The sequence below is a fragment of the Petromyzon marinus genome, chromosome 60, assembly GCF_048934315.1.
Source record: "Petromyzon marinus isolate PM22_M1 ecotype Great Lakes invasive population chromosome 60, UKy_Petmar_22M1.pri1.0, whole genome shotgun sequence".
NCBI classification, from domain to species: Eukaryota; Metazoa; Chordata; class Hyperoartia; order Petromyzontiformes; family Petromyzontidae; genus Petromyzon; species Petromyzon marinus.
The window spans coordinates 5,812,653-5,830,430 of NC_133726.1; the positions used below are offsets into that span (position 1 = coordinate 5,812,653).

The 17,778-nt window shown below is 57.6% G+C and overlaps 1 protein-coding gene across 3 annotated transcripts; it reads right to left on the reverse strand.

Moving 5' to 3' along the window:
* Window positions 1–284: 284 nt before the first annotated feature.
* Window positions 285–17,020, reverse strand: MOGS (mannosyl-oligosaccharide glucosidase). 3 transcript variants are annotated; one of them, XM_032976843.2, is made up of 11 exons: window positions 16,716–17,020; window positions 13,005–13,416; window positions 12,218–12,444; window positions 11,363–11,556; window positions 7,830–8,046; window positions 6,383–6,854; window positions 5,618–5,771; window positions 5,311–5,439; window positions 4,107–4,216; window positions 3,146–3,327; window positions 285–2,849 (listed from the first exon to the last, which is right to left on the reverse strand). In XM_032976843.2, the coding sequence occupies exons 2-11, from the start codon at window positions 13,411–13,413 to the stop codon at window positions 2,355–2,357; spliced, it is 2,589 nt and encodes an 862-aa protein (XP_032832734.2). In that variant the 5' UTR covers window positions 13,414–13,416; window positions 16,716–17,020; the 3' UTR covers window positions 285–2,354. The 3 variants fall into 3 exon arrangements, with proteins under 3 accessions (XP_032832734.2, XP_032832733.2, XP_032832732.2); XM_032976842.2 differs by having other exon boundaries at window positions 16,671–17,020; XM_032976841.2 differs by lacking the exon at window positions 16,716–17,020 and adding an exon at window positions 16,381–16,570.
* Between the last annotated feature and the right edge of the window lie 758 nt (window positions 17,021–17,778).

Below are 17,778 nucleotides of genomic sequence, written 5' to 3' on the forward strand. Positions count from 1 at the left end.
CGCCATCCTGCAGGGCCGCCATCCTGCAGGGCCGCCATCCTGCAGGGCTCCCCATCCTGCTAAACTCTATCCTGCAGGGCTCTGTTGTGGTGCTTCTGCCACGCTTCGCTGCACGAAGCAGACGGAGGATCGGAAGAAGCAACAGCAGCAGTAGCTGCGGGTCGCTGCGGGTCGCTGCGGGTCGACGCGTCCCCGACCAGAGCAACACAAACCACGGATGCCCGTAACGGGCGCCGGTCGAGCAACAGGAGATCTCGATTAGGCATAAACATTCGTTGGACCTGTTGAGTTTCAGTGACGTGTCTTGGGTGTTTTATTTTGTTTTACAAAAAAAAACAAAAGGCGATTAATTAAAACATTACGACAAAATCAACATTGTTGACTCTTCCCCGCTTAGTACATTTCGATACGACCAGTGTTTTGCGACAACTCGTGTGAGAGAGTGGTGGGGGCCGTCGCCCATTGCGCTCTGGGCTGCACGGTCAGCTTAGTGGTCGTGAAAGCGGTGAGGGGGGGAAATTGGGGGGAGGGGGGGGGGTCAGTGGATGGTGTGGTGGTGGTGGTGGTGGAGCCGGTAATATTAGCAGGCCACGGCGAGTCACGTGCGCCGGTACAGGAAAGCTGCCTCCGCTCATAGCCTCGACGCTGCGTGGTCCTCCGGCTACAAATTCACGACGACTGGCAAACAGGACGAGGCCCGGGGTGCACGGGGTGGGGTGGTGGTGTCGCCGAGGAGGAGCCTGCATGCGTTTCCACGCAGTTGGCTCGCTCGCAGCTTGAGAAAATGTTTAGGCTCCATGGCCAGGCCCCCGCGTGAAGGCCGCGCATTCGCAAAATGCTGAAATAGCAACTTAAACAAAAACGGGCAAACAAAAGACGTGTAAGTTGCTATTTTAACACCAGGTGCTCCTGGTCACGTGATCACAGTTGTCTCTGGGCGATCGCACGTGAACCACCAAGTGTGAAGACTACAGGATTCTGCAGTCGACTTGGTGGCCGGAGAAGTGACGGCACGGCGATAGGAACCATTCATCGCAGATGAGGGAGCGGGGGGGGGAATGGACGGCAGCCAGAGAGGTCAGAGTGTAAGAGAGATGGTGGCTGAGGTGGCACCGCTGAGATCCGTGGTTCAAATCTGGGCAGGGGTGGAGCCAGGATTTTCAGCCCGGGGTGGCATTCAACAAATGTTAATTTCAAGAATGATTAAGAGAGAGCCAGGCTGTTGAACTAGACGCCATCAGTTGGCGACACACTCTGACGATGCAGTTGTACGGAGTCCGCCAGACCGAGTGTCGTACACTTACACGCAGAATGTTTCAGATTTTCGATTTTTTTTTCGGGGGTGACAATTGTCTACCCTGTCACCCCCCTGGCTCCGCCCGTGAATCTGGGGATCCATCGCAACCACCCTGTGGCTAAAACCGGGGTCTCAAGTGCAGTCGGCTGGACGCTCTTAGCCGGGTCACCCGGCGACTTGCTTAGGCACCCAGAGGCTTACATGGAGACTCGCGTCGACCGGCTTCTGATTTGACCCGGTTTTCAACTGTAGCGGAGTTGATGGTCTCACCCCCATACACCCAGTAAACTGTGCGTGCGAGCGCGCACACACAAAGTAAAACTCCTAGAGTTTGATAAAAAGAAAGAAAAATCAACGGGTCCAAGTGTCGTACGGTGAACATTTCTCTACAGCAGTAGCCCCGAGTGTGTGTATTAAAAAAAATAATAAAAGGTCGCTTCAAGCGATTTCAGAAGCAGTTCCCGTGATATACGCTTCTGCGGATCACCCTCGGCCACACGGGGTGAGATTCACTGCTCACTGCGAGGTCCCCGACGGCACAACTGGAACACGATTGCGAATACACAAAGTGGTGGCCGCAAATGAACCACAATACCTCGCTGATCTCGTCAGGAGCGACAACCATCATCATGCCAACTCCGGTCATCCTCGCAGCAGCGGCTTTTGGCTCGCCATCAAACAAAGACGGTCACCGCATCGCGCGCTTTCAAATGGGCTTCTGCGGCCGTCTGGAATGCTCTTCTTTCTGATATTAGGAAGCCACTGCAGCTATGCACTTTTAAATCATTTCGATTGACAACTCATTTCTGTCGAACTGATTTACGTGTTTAGTTTGCTGTCCTTCCCCCGCACCTCCGATTAGCACGGTTGGCTGCGTAGGGTGCAAAGGAAGTTCAACATACACACATACGTACGACAAAACTAATTAAAAAAAAATCTGCCTTTCATCAGGGGCCCCAAACCACACCACGGACAAGGCTCGATGGACGCCATAACGACCAGCCGTCCTCGCCCAGCTGTTCCGCCACGCGCCTCTCGCCTCGCATGTACACAATCATCAGTACTCCTCGGCCATCATGAGCACCACCAGCGAAGTCCAGCCGGTGAAGGGGTGGCTGCCCTGGCCTCGGCCCGTCGAGTCGCTGTACTGCTCCCACACGTATCCCGTGGCGGCGTACTGCCGGTACACGTTGCCGACGACGTTCTCGCGCAGGCTGTTGTAGATGTCGCCGGCGCGCCGCTGCTGCGGCCCGGAGAGTTTAGCGTAGCGGTGGAGCGCGCGGGCCGCCAGGTAGTTGACGTTCACCCAGACGGCGCCGCGCCAGTAGGGCGGGTCGTGCTCCGTGTTGCGCTTCTGGTAGAGGGGGTCGGAGCGCGACAGCGAGCGCAGGCCGAACGGCGTCCACATGCGGCTCTCGTCGCGCAGGAGGTCGAGGAGCGCCGGGAGGCGCGGGGAGTCGGCCTCGACGGTGCCGAGCAGCAGGGGGAAGAGGCTCACGTAGCCCAGCGCGTTGACGAAGCGCTCGCTGGGCGCGCGGCGGACGGCGCGGACCTAGGACGCGACAGAGGTGGGGGTTTAGCGATGGCGGAGACCTAAAGCTGAACTAGAAACTCAATGTTATTTCGAGTTTGCGCGTTCTCTGCGGGTCCACACTCAGAATGGACGTCGCGCATTTCTTTGAGTATTTGACGGCTGCTAGAATTCCCACACGACGGGAAGCCGCCAACTTCGTTGAACAGTCAACCCGTGGGGCCAGGTCGCTTCTGAAAAAGATGGGCCCCCATCTGGGAAAAAACATTTTTCGTAGTTTTAGTTCACAGGTTCGAGTCGCGACGGCCGGCACGCACCAGTCGCATCTGCGGCGGCGCGCGCGACTGCTGCTGCCCGGGCGCGGGTGGCACCCTCTCGCGCACCAGCGCCACGGCCTCCGTGTGGTTGCCCCAGTCGGCGTAGGCCTGCAGCTCCTCGGCCCAGTGCAGCGCGTCCAGAATGTCGTTGTCGCTCAGCTCACGGTGCATTCGCGCGTACACTGCCCGCACGAGGAGGAGCGGGGAGGGGTGGGTGACACGGGACGAGCGAGTAAGGAGGGGGAGGAGGAGGTGGATGAGGAAATGTACGGCAGCCAGAGAGGTCAGAGTGTAAGAGGTGGTGGTGGTGGTGGTGGCCGAGGTGGCACCACCGAGATCCTGGGATTAAAATCTGGGGTCCATCGCAACCACCCTGCGGTTGACGCCGAGTTCTCAAGTGGAGTGGGGTGGTCTGACTCATCGTATGTAACGGTCTGGCTCATTGTGCTCTACTGCCATCATATCCTGGAAAGCCAGGAGTGGGTGACTTACTGATTCAGAGAGTTTGGGGAATTTCACGACTTTTTAGTGATCCACCTTACCCTCAACTTCCACAGTGCTGAATTACGGCAGTCCGCCACCAGCGCCCGGCTAGATAAACATTCCGACGATATTAACTAGGGCAGCCGCTTGGCCCGAACCGTGGACCTCTCCAACGGGCGTTCAAAAGCATTTGGCAGATATAAATTTCCACACGATGATAGGCCGCTTTGGTTGAGCTTTCATCATTTGTGGCCAGGTCGCTTCTGAAAAAGGGCTAGAAAGCTCAGTGGGCCTTACCTGGTAAAATACAAAAAATTGTCTCTTGTGTTAGTTTACTAAGCGCATCGCAGCTCGGATATGGCACTGCCCCGTACGAACGCTCCTCTCTGTTACCCAGTGACCCCACTCCCCGTGATCCAGTGACCCCGTGACCCCGCGACCCCGCGACCCCGCTCCCTGTGACCCCGTGAGACTCCACCTTGGTGGGGTTCCCCGATGGTGCGAGCGATGTCGGCCATGACACCGGCTGCCAGCGCCATCCAGCAGCGCAGGTCCACGTGGCGCTCCTGCTCGGAGGGATGCGAAGCCCTGGGATGCACACACACAGGCTCATAGAGACTCATAGAGATCAAAGACAAAGATTCCCCCGTATAGCCTCAACAGACTGTAGGGGCAAGTGCTGTTAACGAGCACCTATGAAGGCCGGCATGGCACACGAGGGGGTGGGTGGCCAGCACCACGCCCGGCTACCTTTGTCTCCCCAGTGGCGATGTTTACGCACTGCACCAGGTACTCATTTGAGGCTGAGTCGACCTAGCGGAGGAGGCCCAGGACCGGTTCAGATAATCGTCACTGGTGTTGGCCATGAGCGGGAATCGAACTCGGGCCGCCCGGTTCGTAACGCAGCGTAGCGTTAACCGCTACACTACCGCTCCCCATAGAGACTCAAACACACACATATACAGGCTCATAGAGGCTCATAAAGACACACACACACAGACTCAGAGATTCACACACAGACTCACGGAGACACACACAGACTCACGGAGACTCACGCAGACTCACACACAGACTCATGGAGACACACAAAGACAATGACTCACACACACACATATAAACAGACTCATAGAGGCTCATAGAGACACACACACACAGACTCATAGAGATTCACACACAGACTCACGGAGACTCACGCAGACTCACACACAGACTCATGGAGACACACAAAGACAATGACTCACACGCACACACAGACTCTCACGCAAACACACGTGCGCAGTCCACTCCTCGATTCCTAAGCGAACGTAGTAATCACAGCAGATCTTCGCTACCCTCAACGCATGCAGCGCGGCTCTCCAGTGGAGGACAGCGGGACACAGAGAGGAACACGCGGCGAGGCAGGCAGGAGGGCAAGCCGCCACTCGCTCATCTTATATATTCACATCGCACTTTTATCCAAGGCGTTTTACAACGGTTATGAGTGCTACCCACTAGGGTAGCTAAAAGCGATATGGTCAATAGGGTCGGGGTATAGGGAGGGCAGCTTAGCGGGTACCGGGGGTGCCGAGGGACGGAGGGTGGGCCGGGGAGAAGGAGGTGGGGGTCTTGAGGGAGGAGCGGCGGCGAGACGGGGAGGGTGCTCGCTGCCGAATGCGGAGGGCGAAACGCAGGGGTGGCCTCACCGTGGGTAATCGTCCAGGCCAGACGTGAGGGTCTTGGGGTTGAGGAAGAGGCTGGTGTCGGCGTCTCGTCCTCTCCAGCGGAACGAGTACGGCACGGGCCCGCTCTGCGTCAAGTTGTACCAATCGAACCTGCGCCACCGCCGCCGCCACCACCGCACAAACCCGCGCAGCAACCGGTCGGCGAGCCGGCCGCGTGTCTGTCGACCCGCGGAAGAACCGCCCGCCCGCCCGCCCGCCCGCCCGCCCGCCCGCCCGCCCCCGAACCCCGCGACGCTGTCGATTTTTTGTTTTTGTTTACACACGATACCAGGCGCGCAGGCGCGGGAAGATTCGCCGCAGGAACGCGGAGTCCTCGTCCGACACGGAGCCGGCGCCCAGCCCCGCCACGGAGGAGCGCAGCGTCAGGAAGAAGGTGGGGGGGTTGGCGTTCTGGCTGTGCTGCACCACGAACTCAGCCGGGACTACGCCACGGGAGCACCGGCACGCCGGCGGAGGGAGGGTGGGAGGGAGGGGGGGAGGGGAGGGAGGGGAGGGAGGAGGGAGGGGAGGGAGAGGGGAGGGAAGGGAGGGGAGGGTGAGGAGGGAGGGGAGGGAGAGAGGGAGGGGAGGGAGGGAGAGGGGAGGGAGGGGAAGGAGGGAGGGATGGAGGGAGGGAGGGGAGGCAGAGAGGGAGGGGAGGGAGGGGAGGGAGTGAGAGAGGGAGGGGAGGGAGGGTGGGGAGGGAGAGAGGTAGTACAAACAAGAACATCAGGACAAATTAAATCCTGGCAACGTTACAGACATACATACGAGACCGTACAAAGGAGACAGAACAAGACAGGACAATCTGATGAGCCAGACCGGTACATACGAGGCAAACTGCGCGACTCAAAACAGTACGAACACCCCGCACAACACCACCGTGTAGACGCTGCAAAACGAGTCGGGCAAAACCCGCGCTTCTCAAAGCCGTAACCGCGGCAACCAAAGCGAACCGTCGCCGCGGCGACGAGCGACGCGAACCTCCGCGCTCCCCCCAAAGAGGACGTTCGCCCCCCCCCCCACCCCCCACCCCCCACCCCCGACCCCCGACCTTTGCTCTGCGCCTCCGCTCCCAGGATCTGCTCGCGCGGGATCCACCCGTCGGCGTTGAGGAGGTCGAGCCAGTGGGCGACGATGTCGCGCGCCACCTCGGCGTCCCAGCGCCACACCAGCAGCTGGTGAAAGCCCTCGTCCCACAGGAAGCCGCGCGGGAAGAAGGAGCGCGACGGCACGGCGGTGAGCAGCGGCGCGGGCCAGTAGAGCGCGGCCCCTTCGTCCGCGAGCGGCGAGCGCACCACCGAGCGGCCGTAGAAGTAGCCGACGCCGCCCAGCGCGTTGCTCAGCGTCGCCTTGGCGAAGGCCACCTGCGCCGGCGGGAAGCCCTTGGCGCCCGCGAGGCCGAAGGCGCGTTCGAAGCGCGCGTCGAACGCCGCCTGGCGGGCGGCGAGCTCCCGCGTGAGGGCGGCGCCCGCCAGCGCCCCGTCGCGCCGCTCCACGCTGCCCGACTCGAAGAGCACCTCCATCTGCGCGGCGGCGCAAGGTGGGACGGGGGCACGGATTACGTGGGGGGGCGGCGCGCGCGAAAACCCGCGGCTGGAGGCGGTACGCGCGAGATGATTACGCGCTGTAGATTGGTTTTTGTTTTTTTTGTCATCACCAATGAAGCTTTGGATTACAACTATTAAATAAAGGCCCCACTGATCTATATAGCTCTTTTTTCTAAATGTGGAGGGGAAAAAACCGGAGGACCCAGAGTAAAATCCACGCGACCATGGGGAGAGAGAGACATGGAAGCTCCAAAAACCGGCGGTCAGGGTCGGGATGGAACCCACGACCTCCCGTGTACCAGGCGGGGTAGTTAACATCTCGCCAGGACCCACAGCATGGGTACAACATCCATAAGATTAAATGTAGTTGATTATGCTCTGGAAAGCATCTCTAGAGTGTGTCTGGGCCTACTCTTCTACGGTGACCAGACGTAATGTACCCACACTTTCACCGCACCACGTGTATGTTGAACTTCTTTCACACCGTACAAAGCTGACAGTGCTAATCGGAGATGCGGGGGAAGGACAACAAACATAACAATAAAAGCAGTTCTAAAGAAATGAGTTCGTCAATCTAAATTATTAAAAAGTGCATAGTTCCAGTGGCTTCCTAATATCGGAAGGAAGAGCGTTACAGACGGCCGTAGAAGCACATCTGAAGGTACGCGATGCGGTGATCATCTTTGTTCGATGGCCAGCCAAAAGCCGCTGCTGCGAGGATGACCGGAGTATGCGTGATGATGGTTGTTCATCCTTGACTAAATCAGCAAGGTGTTGTGTGTAAAGCAGCTTGCGTGTGCAATAGGTGCGACCATGCAATGTAAGATTACTGCAAGGTCGCAATGGCCGGCGAGGTAAGACCAGCGCCAGCGAGGATGGCCCGCGGCGAGACGAGACCGTGGCCGCTACCGGAGACGCGCTCGGACACCCCCCCCCCCCGCCGTGGCGCACCTGGAAGGGCGCCCTGGCCGTGAGCTGGTGCACTACGAGCGTGGAGGCGTGGCCGTCGCTCGGCTCGGACGCGCCCAGCTGCCTCCCGTCCACGGCGACGACGTAGCGCCGCTCCTCCCCGTCGTCCGGGCCGAACACGAAGCGGCCGCTCAGGCTGGCGCGCACCACCTCCGTCACGCGCTCCAGCCCCCCCAGTGGCGCCCGCAGGCTGTTGTACCTGCGTCGCCAGCGGCCAATCGGCAGTCGGTGTCAATGCCCCCCCGGCCGATCAGCAATCACCATCGACAATCGAACATCTGACCGCACCTCCGATTGGCACGGTTGGCCACGTACGGTGCTAAAGAAGTTCAACACACAGGCACGCACTCTCTCCCTCCGTCACCTCGCCTCACCTGCCGCTTCACTCTTCAAACGCGCGTCACTCTGCGTGGGGTTGGCGTCACTCTGTGTGGGGTCGGCGTCACTCTGCGTGGTGTTGGCGTCACTCTGCGTGGTGTCCGCGTCACTCTGTGTGGGGTTGGCGTCACTCTGCGTGGTGTCGGCGTCACTCTGCGTGGTGTCCGCGTCACTCTGCGTGGTGTCGGCGTCACTCTGCGTGGTGTCGGCGTCACTCTGCGTGGTGTCGGCGTCACTCTGCGTGGTGTCGGCGTCACTCTGCGTGGTGTCGGCGTCACTCTGCGTGGTGTCGGCGTCACTCTGCGTGGTGTCGGCGTCACTCTGCGTGGTGTCGGCGTCACTCTGCGTGGGGGTTGGCGTCACTCTGCGTGGTGTCGGCGTCACTCTGCGTGGTGTCGGCGTCACTCTGCGTGGTGTCGGCGTCACTCTGCGTGGGGTTGGCGTCACTCTGCGTGGGGGTCGGCGTCACTCTGCGTGGTGTCGGCGTCACTCTGCGTGGTGTCGGCGTCACTCTGCGTGGTGTCGGCGTCACTCTGCGTGGGGGTCGGCGTCACTCTGCGTGGGGTTGGCGTCACTCTGTGTGGGGTTGGCGTCACTCTGCGTGGTGTCGGCGTCACTCTGCGTGGTGTCGGCGTCACTCTGCGTGGTGTCGGCGTCACTCTGCGTGGTGTCGGCGTCACTCTGCGTGGTGTCGGCGTCACTCTGCGTGGTGTCGGCGTCACTCTGCGTGGGGGTCGGCGTCACTCTGCGTGGGGTTGGCGTCACTCTGTGTGGGGTTGGCGTCACTCTGCGTGGTGTCGGCGTCACTCTGCGTGGTGTCGGCGTCACTCTGCGTGGTGTCGGCGTCACTCTGCGTGGTGTCGGCGTCACTCTGCGTGGTGTCGGCGTCACTCTGCGTGGTGTCGGCGTCACTCTGCGTGGTGTCGGCGTCACTCTGCGTGGTGTCGGCGTCACTCTGCGTGGGGTCGGCGTCACTCTGCGTGGTGTCGGCGTCACTCTGCGTGGTGTCGGCGTCACTCTGCGTGGTGTCGGCGTCACTCTGTGTGGGGTCGGCGTCACTCTGTGTGGGGTTGGCGTCACTCTGCGTGGTGTCGGCGTCACTCTGCGTGGTGTCGGCGTCACTCTGTGTGGGGTCGGCGTCACTCTGTGTGGGGTTGGCGTCACTCTGCGTGGTGTCGGCGTCACTCTGCGTGGGGGTCGGCGTCACTCTGCGTGGTGTCGGCGTCACTCTGTGTGGGGTTGGCGTCACTCTGCGTGGTGTCGGCGTCACTCTGTGTGGGGTCGGCGTCACTCTGTGTGGGGTCGGCGTCACTCTGCGTGGTGTCGGCGTCACTCTGCGTGGTGTCGGCGTCACTCTGCGTGGTGTCGGCGTCACTCTGTGTGGGGTTGGCGTCACTCTGTGTGGGGTCGGCGTCACTCTGTGTGGGGTCGGCGTCACTCTGTGTGGGGTCGGCGTCACTCTGCGTGGTGTCGGCGTCACTCTGCGTGGTGTCGGCGTCACTCTGCGTGGTGTCGGCGTCGCTCTGCGTGGTGTCGGCGTCACTCTGCGTGGGGGTCGGCGTCACTCTGCGTGGTGTCGGCGTCACTCTGTGTGGGGTTGGCGTCACTCTGCGTGGTGTCGGCGTCACTCTGTGTGGGGTCGGCGTCACTCTGTGTGGGGTCGGCGTCACTCTGCGTGGTGTCGGCGTCACTCTGCGTGGTGTCGGCGTCACTCTGCGTGGTGTCGGCGTCACTCTGTGTGGGGTTGGCGTCACTCTGCGTGGTGTCGGCGTCACTCTGTGTGGGGTCGGCGTCACTCTGTGTGGGGTCGGCGTCACTCTGCGTGGTGTCGGCGTCACTCTGCGTGGTGTCGGCGTCACTCTGCGTGGTGTCGGCGTCGCTCTGCGTGGTGTCGGCGTCGCTCTGCGTGGTGTCGGCGTCACTCTGCGTGGTGTCCGCGTCACTCTGTGTGGGGTCGGCGTCACTCTGTGTGGGGTCGGCGTCACTCTGCGTGGTGTCGGCGTCACTCTGCGTGGTGTCGGCGTCACTCTGCGTGGTGTCGGCGTCACTCTGCGTGGTGTCCGCGTCACTCTGTGTGGGGTCGGCGTCACTCTGTGTGGGGTCGGCGTCACTCTGCGTGGTGTCGGCGTCACTCTGCGTGGTGTCGGCGTCACTCTGCGTGGTGTCCGCGTCACTCTGTGTGGGGTCGGCGTCACTCTGTGTGGGGTCGGCGTCACTCTGCGTGGTGTCGGCGTCACTCTGCGTGGTGTCGGCGTCACTCTGCGTGGTGTCGGCGTCACTCTGCGTGGTGTCGGCGTCACTCTGCGTGGTGTCGGCGTCACTCTGCGTGGTGTCGGCGTCACTCTGCGTGGTGTCGGCGTCACTCTGCGTGGTGTCGGCGTCACTCTGCGTGGTGTCGGCGTCACTCTGCGTGGGGTCGGCGTCACTCTGCGTGGTGTCGGCGTCACTCTGCGTGGTGTCGGCGTCACTCTGCGTGGTGTCGGCGTCACTCTGCGTGGTGTCGGCGTCACTCTGCGTGGTGTCGGCGTCACTCTGCGTGGTGTCGGCGTCACTCTGCGTGGTGTCGGCGTCACTCTGCGTGGTGTCGGCGTCACTCTGCGTGGTGTCGGCGTCACTCTGCGTGGTGTCGGCGTCACTCTGCGTGGGGGTCGGCGTCACTCTGCGTGGGGTTGGCGTCACTCTGTGTGGGGTTGGCGTCACTCTGCGTGGTGTCGGCGTCACTCTGCGTGGTGTCGGCGTCACTCTGTGTGGGGTCGGCGTCACTCTGCGTGGTGTCGGCGTCACTCTGTGTGGGGTCGGCGTCACTCTGTGTGGTGTCGGCGTCACTCTGTGTGGGGTCGGCGTCACTCTGCGTGGTGTCCGCGTCACTCTGTGTGGGGTCGGCGTCACTCTGTGTGGGGTCGGCGTCACTCTGCGTGGGGTCGGCGTCACTCTGTGTGGGGTTGGCGTCACTCTGCGTGGGGTTGGCGTCACTCTGCGTGGTGTCGGCGTCACTCTGCGTGGTGTCGGCGTCACTCTGCGTGGTGTCGGCGTCACTCTGCGTGGTGTCGGCGTCACTCTGCGTGGTGTCGGCGTCACTCTGCGTGGTGTCGGTGTCACTCTGCGTGGTGTCGGCGTCACTCTGCGCGGGCTCGCACCTGGCATACTTGGCATCGTTCGTCTTGGGCGCGGTGGGCGCGGCGAAGGTGACGCGGAAGTCTCCCAGCTCCTCCGACGAGCCGTCGACCGCCGCGAGGCGCTCCCCTTGCTCCACGCGGGGTCGCAGGACGCCCTGGCCGTCCGTGGCCACGTAGACGAGGAGCGAGACGAGCGGAGCGGCCTCCACCGACGCCTGGGAACGTCGCGGGGTAGCGCAAACCAAAGTCAGGGGGTCCCCCCCCCCCGCCGTCGGCTGGAGCTCAGCCGCTTACGCCGAGATGTTACGGGCCGTCCCTGCCTGTAGCTCGGAAGGCTAACGCAGCATGAGGTAGAAAGATTCATAACGAAGGTTTTTGGGTTAGATTGCCTAAGTATAAATGTGTCGTAACCCTCCACCACCTGACACAGCCGGTAAGGTTTGTTACGTAAAGAACGCGCCAATTAGTTACAGATAGTGGCAAATCGCCCAGTGGTGCTGGATGTAATTACCAGCGAAATGTCGCACTCAAATTGTAAATGTTGTGGATTTACTCTCCAACACACACCGGTGGGCTGAAGTAGTAACTAATTGGCGCGTTGTTTACGTGACTAACCTTACTGGCTGTGTCGGGTGGTGGAGGATTACGACACATTGATACTTACGCGACCGAACCCCAAAAACCTTGATTATGAATAATACTGGTCGCGAAAGCCCACGTGCTAAATTAGAATGATTCGCTCACCTAAGGTGACATCTGGGTAAGAAATAATTATCTGCCCCTTTACAAATTGCCAAGCGACCAATTTGAGACGGCGTAACGTGACGTGGAGAGCCGCGGCGAAAAACGTCTACCGGAGCAAACTAGCGGACGAACCCGCGGTTTGACGGTGACGCGCCAGCTCCAGTCTCCGCCGTGCGCCCCGCCGGCGCGCTTCACGAACGCGGCGCGCACCGAGAAGTCGCGCTCCAGCGCCTCGTGCACGCCTAAGTGGCGTCCGTCGTGCGTCAGCCAGCCGTAGCGCGCCAGCGCGTCGCCCTGCTCGCACGTGTGCCGCAGGGGCCCCACGCCACCTCCTGCCGTCTGCTCCATCCACATGAGGCCTGCGTGAGACCCACGGAGAGAGAGAGAGAGAGAGAGCGGCCACGGGGGAGATCCCAGACAGGTGAGTGTCAAGCCAGGCGAGTTGTGAAGGCAGGCAAGCGTAAAGAGATACGAGTGTGGATTAAGACCGGTGAGTGTGGATTCACAAAGGTGAGTGTGAAAAAAAGACAGGGGATTGAGAAGTCAAGCATCGTGGGTAGAAGGGACTTCGTGGTCCTGGTTCGCACTACCGTGGTGGAGAGATGTTAACTACCTCGCCTGGTATACAGGAAGCTGTGGGTTCGATTCCGACCCTGATGCCTCTATATTTTGAGTTTGCACGTTCTCCCTGTGGTCGCATGGACTTTTCTCCGCGTCCTCCGGTTTTTCCCTCCGCATTTAGAATCAGTATCACGCGTTCAAGAGTATTTGGCTGCCATAAATTTCCACGTGAAGATAAGCCACTTCATTGGGTTATCATTTGTGACAGCCAGGTCGCTTCTGAAAAAGCGCCATACAGCTCTCAGTGGGCCTTACCTGGTAAAATACATTTAAAAAAAAAAATAGTTTTTAGTTTTACCGGCCACGGGCGAGCGAGGACTCCGCGTCTTCATGCCGAAGTAGACCCCCGGCCGGTACGAGCCCCAGAAGCGGTCGGGCGACGCCGCGGGGAGGGAGGAGCCCTGCGGCACGGCCGGCTCGGCGGGGAGCGGCGTGGTGAGGCGCGCCGTGAGCCGCCAGCGCACGTACGACGCCCAGCAGAACCAGGCGAGGCTCACGGCGCCCAGCACTATCGCCACGTTGAGCAGCGCGCCGCCGATGTCCCAGCTCGGGCGCCGGGCGGCCCCTTTCCTCGTGGGCCGAGGCACGGCGCCCGTCCGTCGCGTCGCCGGGCCGTTATCGTCGTCGTCGGCGGGGCGAGTGCCGCCGGCTGCCGCCGCCGCCGCCGCCGCCACCTTGCGGGAAGGACGCTGCTTGGGGCCTGGCATGGCCTACAAGGTGGTGGAGGGCGTGACAGTGGCGCAGAGAGTGTTAAACTACAAACGCGGTTCCAGAGGAGGCCAGGTGGCCTGCACTGAGCTGGTACTGCCGAGATCCTGGGGTTTAAATTCTCGGTGCCGGTCTCGCTTCGCGGGGGTGACGTTCTTCCTTCCGATGAAACGCTTCTCCTTTTTGGAACGCCTTTCCCTCCGATGTTAGAAAACCACGGGGGGCTATGTACTTTTAAATCGTCTAGATTGAAAAGTGATATCTTTAGAACTGCTTTTTGTGTGTAGTTTGTTGTCCTTCCCCACCTCACCCCGCCGCCGCCGCACCTCCGATTATCCCGGTTGGCTACGTACGGTGCGAAAGAAGTTCAACGTACACACACACGTGACCTGAATTCCCTTCGCTGGCATTTGGGCCGAGTGAAAGGACATCACCGAATATGGCGTGGCCCCCTATTGCAAGAGGACGCGGCCATTCTGTGCCGGCGTCCGCGTCATGGTCCAAATTTGAAACGCTACCTGTAAGTTACTCGATTGGGATTGCTCGATTGGGATTACTCGATTGGGATTGAGTATCTTGCAGTAATCATCGCCCCCCTGCTGCGAAAACATGGCAGGATGCTACTCAAAAAGTGCCATCAGACTCTGCGAGGCTTTTCTGGTGAAACAAGCGGAACATTGACAAATAGGTGGTGGGCACATTTAATTTAATATTTAAACCTTGTCAGCGACACGGTCTTGACCTTTGACCTGCAAAGTATTTGCCCAACAAATAAACTCGTAGAATCACGGACATGTCACTTTTTTTTTTCAAACTGCATCTGCGGTTTAAAAGACCCGCAAGGAGAGACACCCACGGAGAGCACGGGACAAACGGAGACACCGAGGAAGACGCAGAAAGGAACACAATTCTGAAGAGCCAGACAAAAGTGAAAATATGCAAAGACGGACAAAAGCTCAAGACAAACACGAGAGAGACAGAAAGACACGGAACCAGGCGAGCAGACGCACACACACACACAAGAACCATTACACACATTGCGTTCCAACCGAATAAACCCAAGAAGACAAAATACGTGGACAGTTTCTCATTTGGCGGTGGATTAATGCAACTGGCCAGCAACTACTTTGCGCATTTTTACGTTTTAAAATAGGGCGCGGATAATGGCAAACGAGGTGAAATTACGAAAGTGTATTTATAGACGACATTTGACGCGGCAATAAATCCACCCGGTGTGAATGTGAATAAGTAATATTTTAAAAAACGTTTTTTAAAACACGCTTTTATGAAATGTACCGTACTAGTAATGGCAGGAACCGTGGACAATTAGACCCAAGCCGAAACATAACATATAAAAAATAATGTTTAAAAATATAGATGTATGATAGAATATAGTATTGTAATCAGTAAGACATAAGTATACCAAGTTTGCAGTCGACCCACATTGGGAAGTGGGTTACAATTGAATTACAAGATTTGAGGATACAACAACAACAGAGTGAGTTAAATGAAAGCGTGTAAAAATATATATTTAAAATACTTTTTTAAACACGCTTTAATGAAATGTACCGTGCTAGTAATGGCACAACTCCACGAATCCAGGAAGTGGCCCCGAAGTTTGCCATAACGTAAGGGGACCGTGGGCAATTACAGCCAACGTGAGTTGAGCGTGGACAATAAGACCCGTAAAAAAGATCGTTTAAAATATATATTTTTAATTTGTAATGGTAGAATATAGTATTGTCATCAGCATGACATACCTATACCAAGTTTGCAGTCGATACCACATTGGAAAGTGGGTTAAAATTGAGTTACAATATTTGAGGATACAACAACAACAGACGGAGCGAGTTAAATAAAAACGTGTAAAATGTTAAAAAATATGCTTTGGATTTTTTTTTATGATAGAATATAGTATTGTGATCAGCATGACATACCTATACCAAGTTTGCAGTCGATACCACATTGGGAAGTGGGTTAAAATTGAGTTACAAGATTTGAGAATACAACAACAGACGGAGTGAGTTAAATATAAAAACGTGTAAAAATGCAGAGCTTTTGTTCCTCGAGCTAATATACTCTATGTGACGAACAAACCACCCCGCTCCCCCCCAATACCCCGAAATTTAAATCATTAATGCAGAGACGCCACTCAATAATAACGCAAAGAGACGGGAGGATTTAAACTTTCAGAACGATGGTGGGTCCGGTCACTCCGGTGGGTCTGCCGCCATCCACAATCATTCCAGTCAACACACCGGGTGGGGATAAAGTAGTGAACTATTTTGTCTTTTTCTTTGGTTCTTTCGGTAAAGTCACGTCGTAGAATGAGAATAAAATAATAAAATTGATTAAAAAAAATAACACAATAAAATTCTCACGACGTTTCGGCCAAAGAAGATGAATCCTTGCAGTCACGAAAGCTTTAAATCGAAATTATTTTGTCTTTTTGTCAACGTGACAACTTTTTGTTCACCGACTGGCCGTGTCAGGGTGGTGGAGGGTTTACGACACATTTGTAAATAACGCGATCTAACCCAAAAAACGTTTATTATTAATAAAACTGGGTCGCGAAAAGCCTGCTACGTGTTAAACTTAACCATTCCCGTCAACAACGACCAGCAGTGGGATTTGCAAGCGCACCGTCCCCCTACCCACCCATCAAACACCGCTAGTCAAACAAAAAGCAACGCGCTTAACTCGAATGAGCCGCACATTCAAGGCGAGGCACAAATTCCGTTTAAAGCCCCCTTGCGCAATGCGAGTGGTGGAAATTCCACGTTCCTATGGCGGGGCGAGTCTTGCGGCGGGGAGGAGTCTATTCCATGTTGACATCCAACCCGCTCGACCTCGGCGCATCACGCCGCGCGTGTGTGCGCGTGTGCGTTCTCAGCGACTCGCTAGGTCCAATTCATTCATTCATCGGCTCAAGCGCAAAGACTCGCACGTCTCGGGTACATACGCACCGCGGCAGCCTCTACACGCAGCCTGCAGGACAACTCTCGCGGTGCTCTGCGAGGGCGTTCGGCGAGAGATAGGAGAGAGAGATAGGAGAGAGAGAGGAGAGAGATTAGAGGGAGGCTGGCTCACAATGGCCAACGCTGGTAAGGCAGACGTGGACACGGATACCACACAAATCGATTCCGAATCTTGCCACGCGCAATTCGATTCCACAAACCGATTCCCTCCCCCTCCACCCCCCCCTTTGTTGTTGTTGTTAAAGTATAGAACTGTACCCTCCCGGTCGCTAATTTACCACGAACGCAGCGTTTCGAACGGGCAGCACTCCAATCGGACTGACCAACGCCGTGTTGTCGATGAGCGAGATTCGATTTTTGTAAAAGTTCCGTATCGATCCTGTTCGCGAATCGACAATCACTTGCCGCGTTTCTTAGGTTTCCACCCCCCCCCCCATACACTTGACGCCTCGGGCCTCAGCGCTGCGCTTCGATAGGCGGCGTGGAATCGTTCCCCTTTGTTGATTTTAATGTTTGTTTGTTTGTTCGACCCTTTGTTTGTTTGTTTACGCGACGAACCCACGCGTCGCGGTCCTTTACAAACGGATCGACGCGACCCCGGAAGCCGACCATCGATGACGTCGGGTGGCCGATGACGTCACAACGGAGACTCAGACCCCGCCCCCCCCTTTCCCTTATGCCACGTGCAGCCTGCGAAGGCTGCACGTGGCAAGTGCTCGTTCGCGAGTTTAACACGTGGTAGTATAATAGTAGTAGTACAAGGCAGGGTTCAGTGAGCAATGTTATCCACGATAGATTGTCTTTGGGGCCGTCCATAAATGACGTCACGCGATTTTGGACGATTTTTGACCCTCTCCCCCCCTTCGTCACAGGGTGTCACAAAAAGTCAGACACCCCCCTAAAATATGACGTCACAGTGCCTTGCCCCCCCCCAAGAAAAACATGCTTCAAATCGCTTTAAACTATTGTTATCGTAGTGCGTATTTAATGTGGCGCTGCACTCTGATGTCGTAGGATAAAAATTTATTAAAAAGTATATTTAATTAAGTAGAACGTGTTGTCTGTATTTATTTAAAGTCGCGCATTTTAATGTGATGTCACATTTCTCAAACCCCCCCCCCCCTCGTCACATGTCACAAATGTCTGACCCCCCCCCCCGCCCCCCAAGTGCGTGACGTCATTTATGGACGGCCCCTTTGGGTGTTAGATCACGTGATTATAAATGCGTCGTTAAACTCCGCCACCGCCCCGGCACGGGTGAATTCGTAAGGTTTGTCACGTGAACAAAACGTGGGGCAATTCGTTACTGGTTCAGCACACCGCTGGTCTATTGGAGAGTAAACCCAGAGCAACCTTTACAATTCGGGGACCGTAATGTTTCGCCAG

Excerpts from the sequence above, each read along its gene's own strand:
- MOGS (XM_032976843.2), bottom strand. The coding sequence starts at position 13,413 with ATGCCAGGCCCCAAGCAGCGTCCTTCCCGCAAGGTGGCGGCGGCGGCG. Across the intron at positions 5,772-6,382 it reads AGCGGAGGCGCAGAGCAAAG|TCCCGGCTGAGTTCGTGGTG; the intron begins GTCGGGGGTCGG and ends CCCGTGGCGTAG. Across the intron at positions 4,217-5,310 it reads GGCCTGGACGATTACCCACG|GGCTTCGCATCCCTCCGAGC; the intron begins GTGAGGCCACCC and ends TGTGCATCCCAG.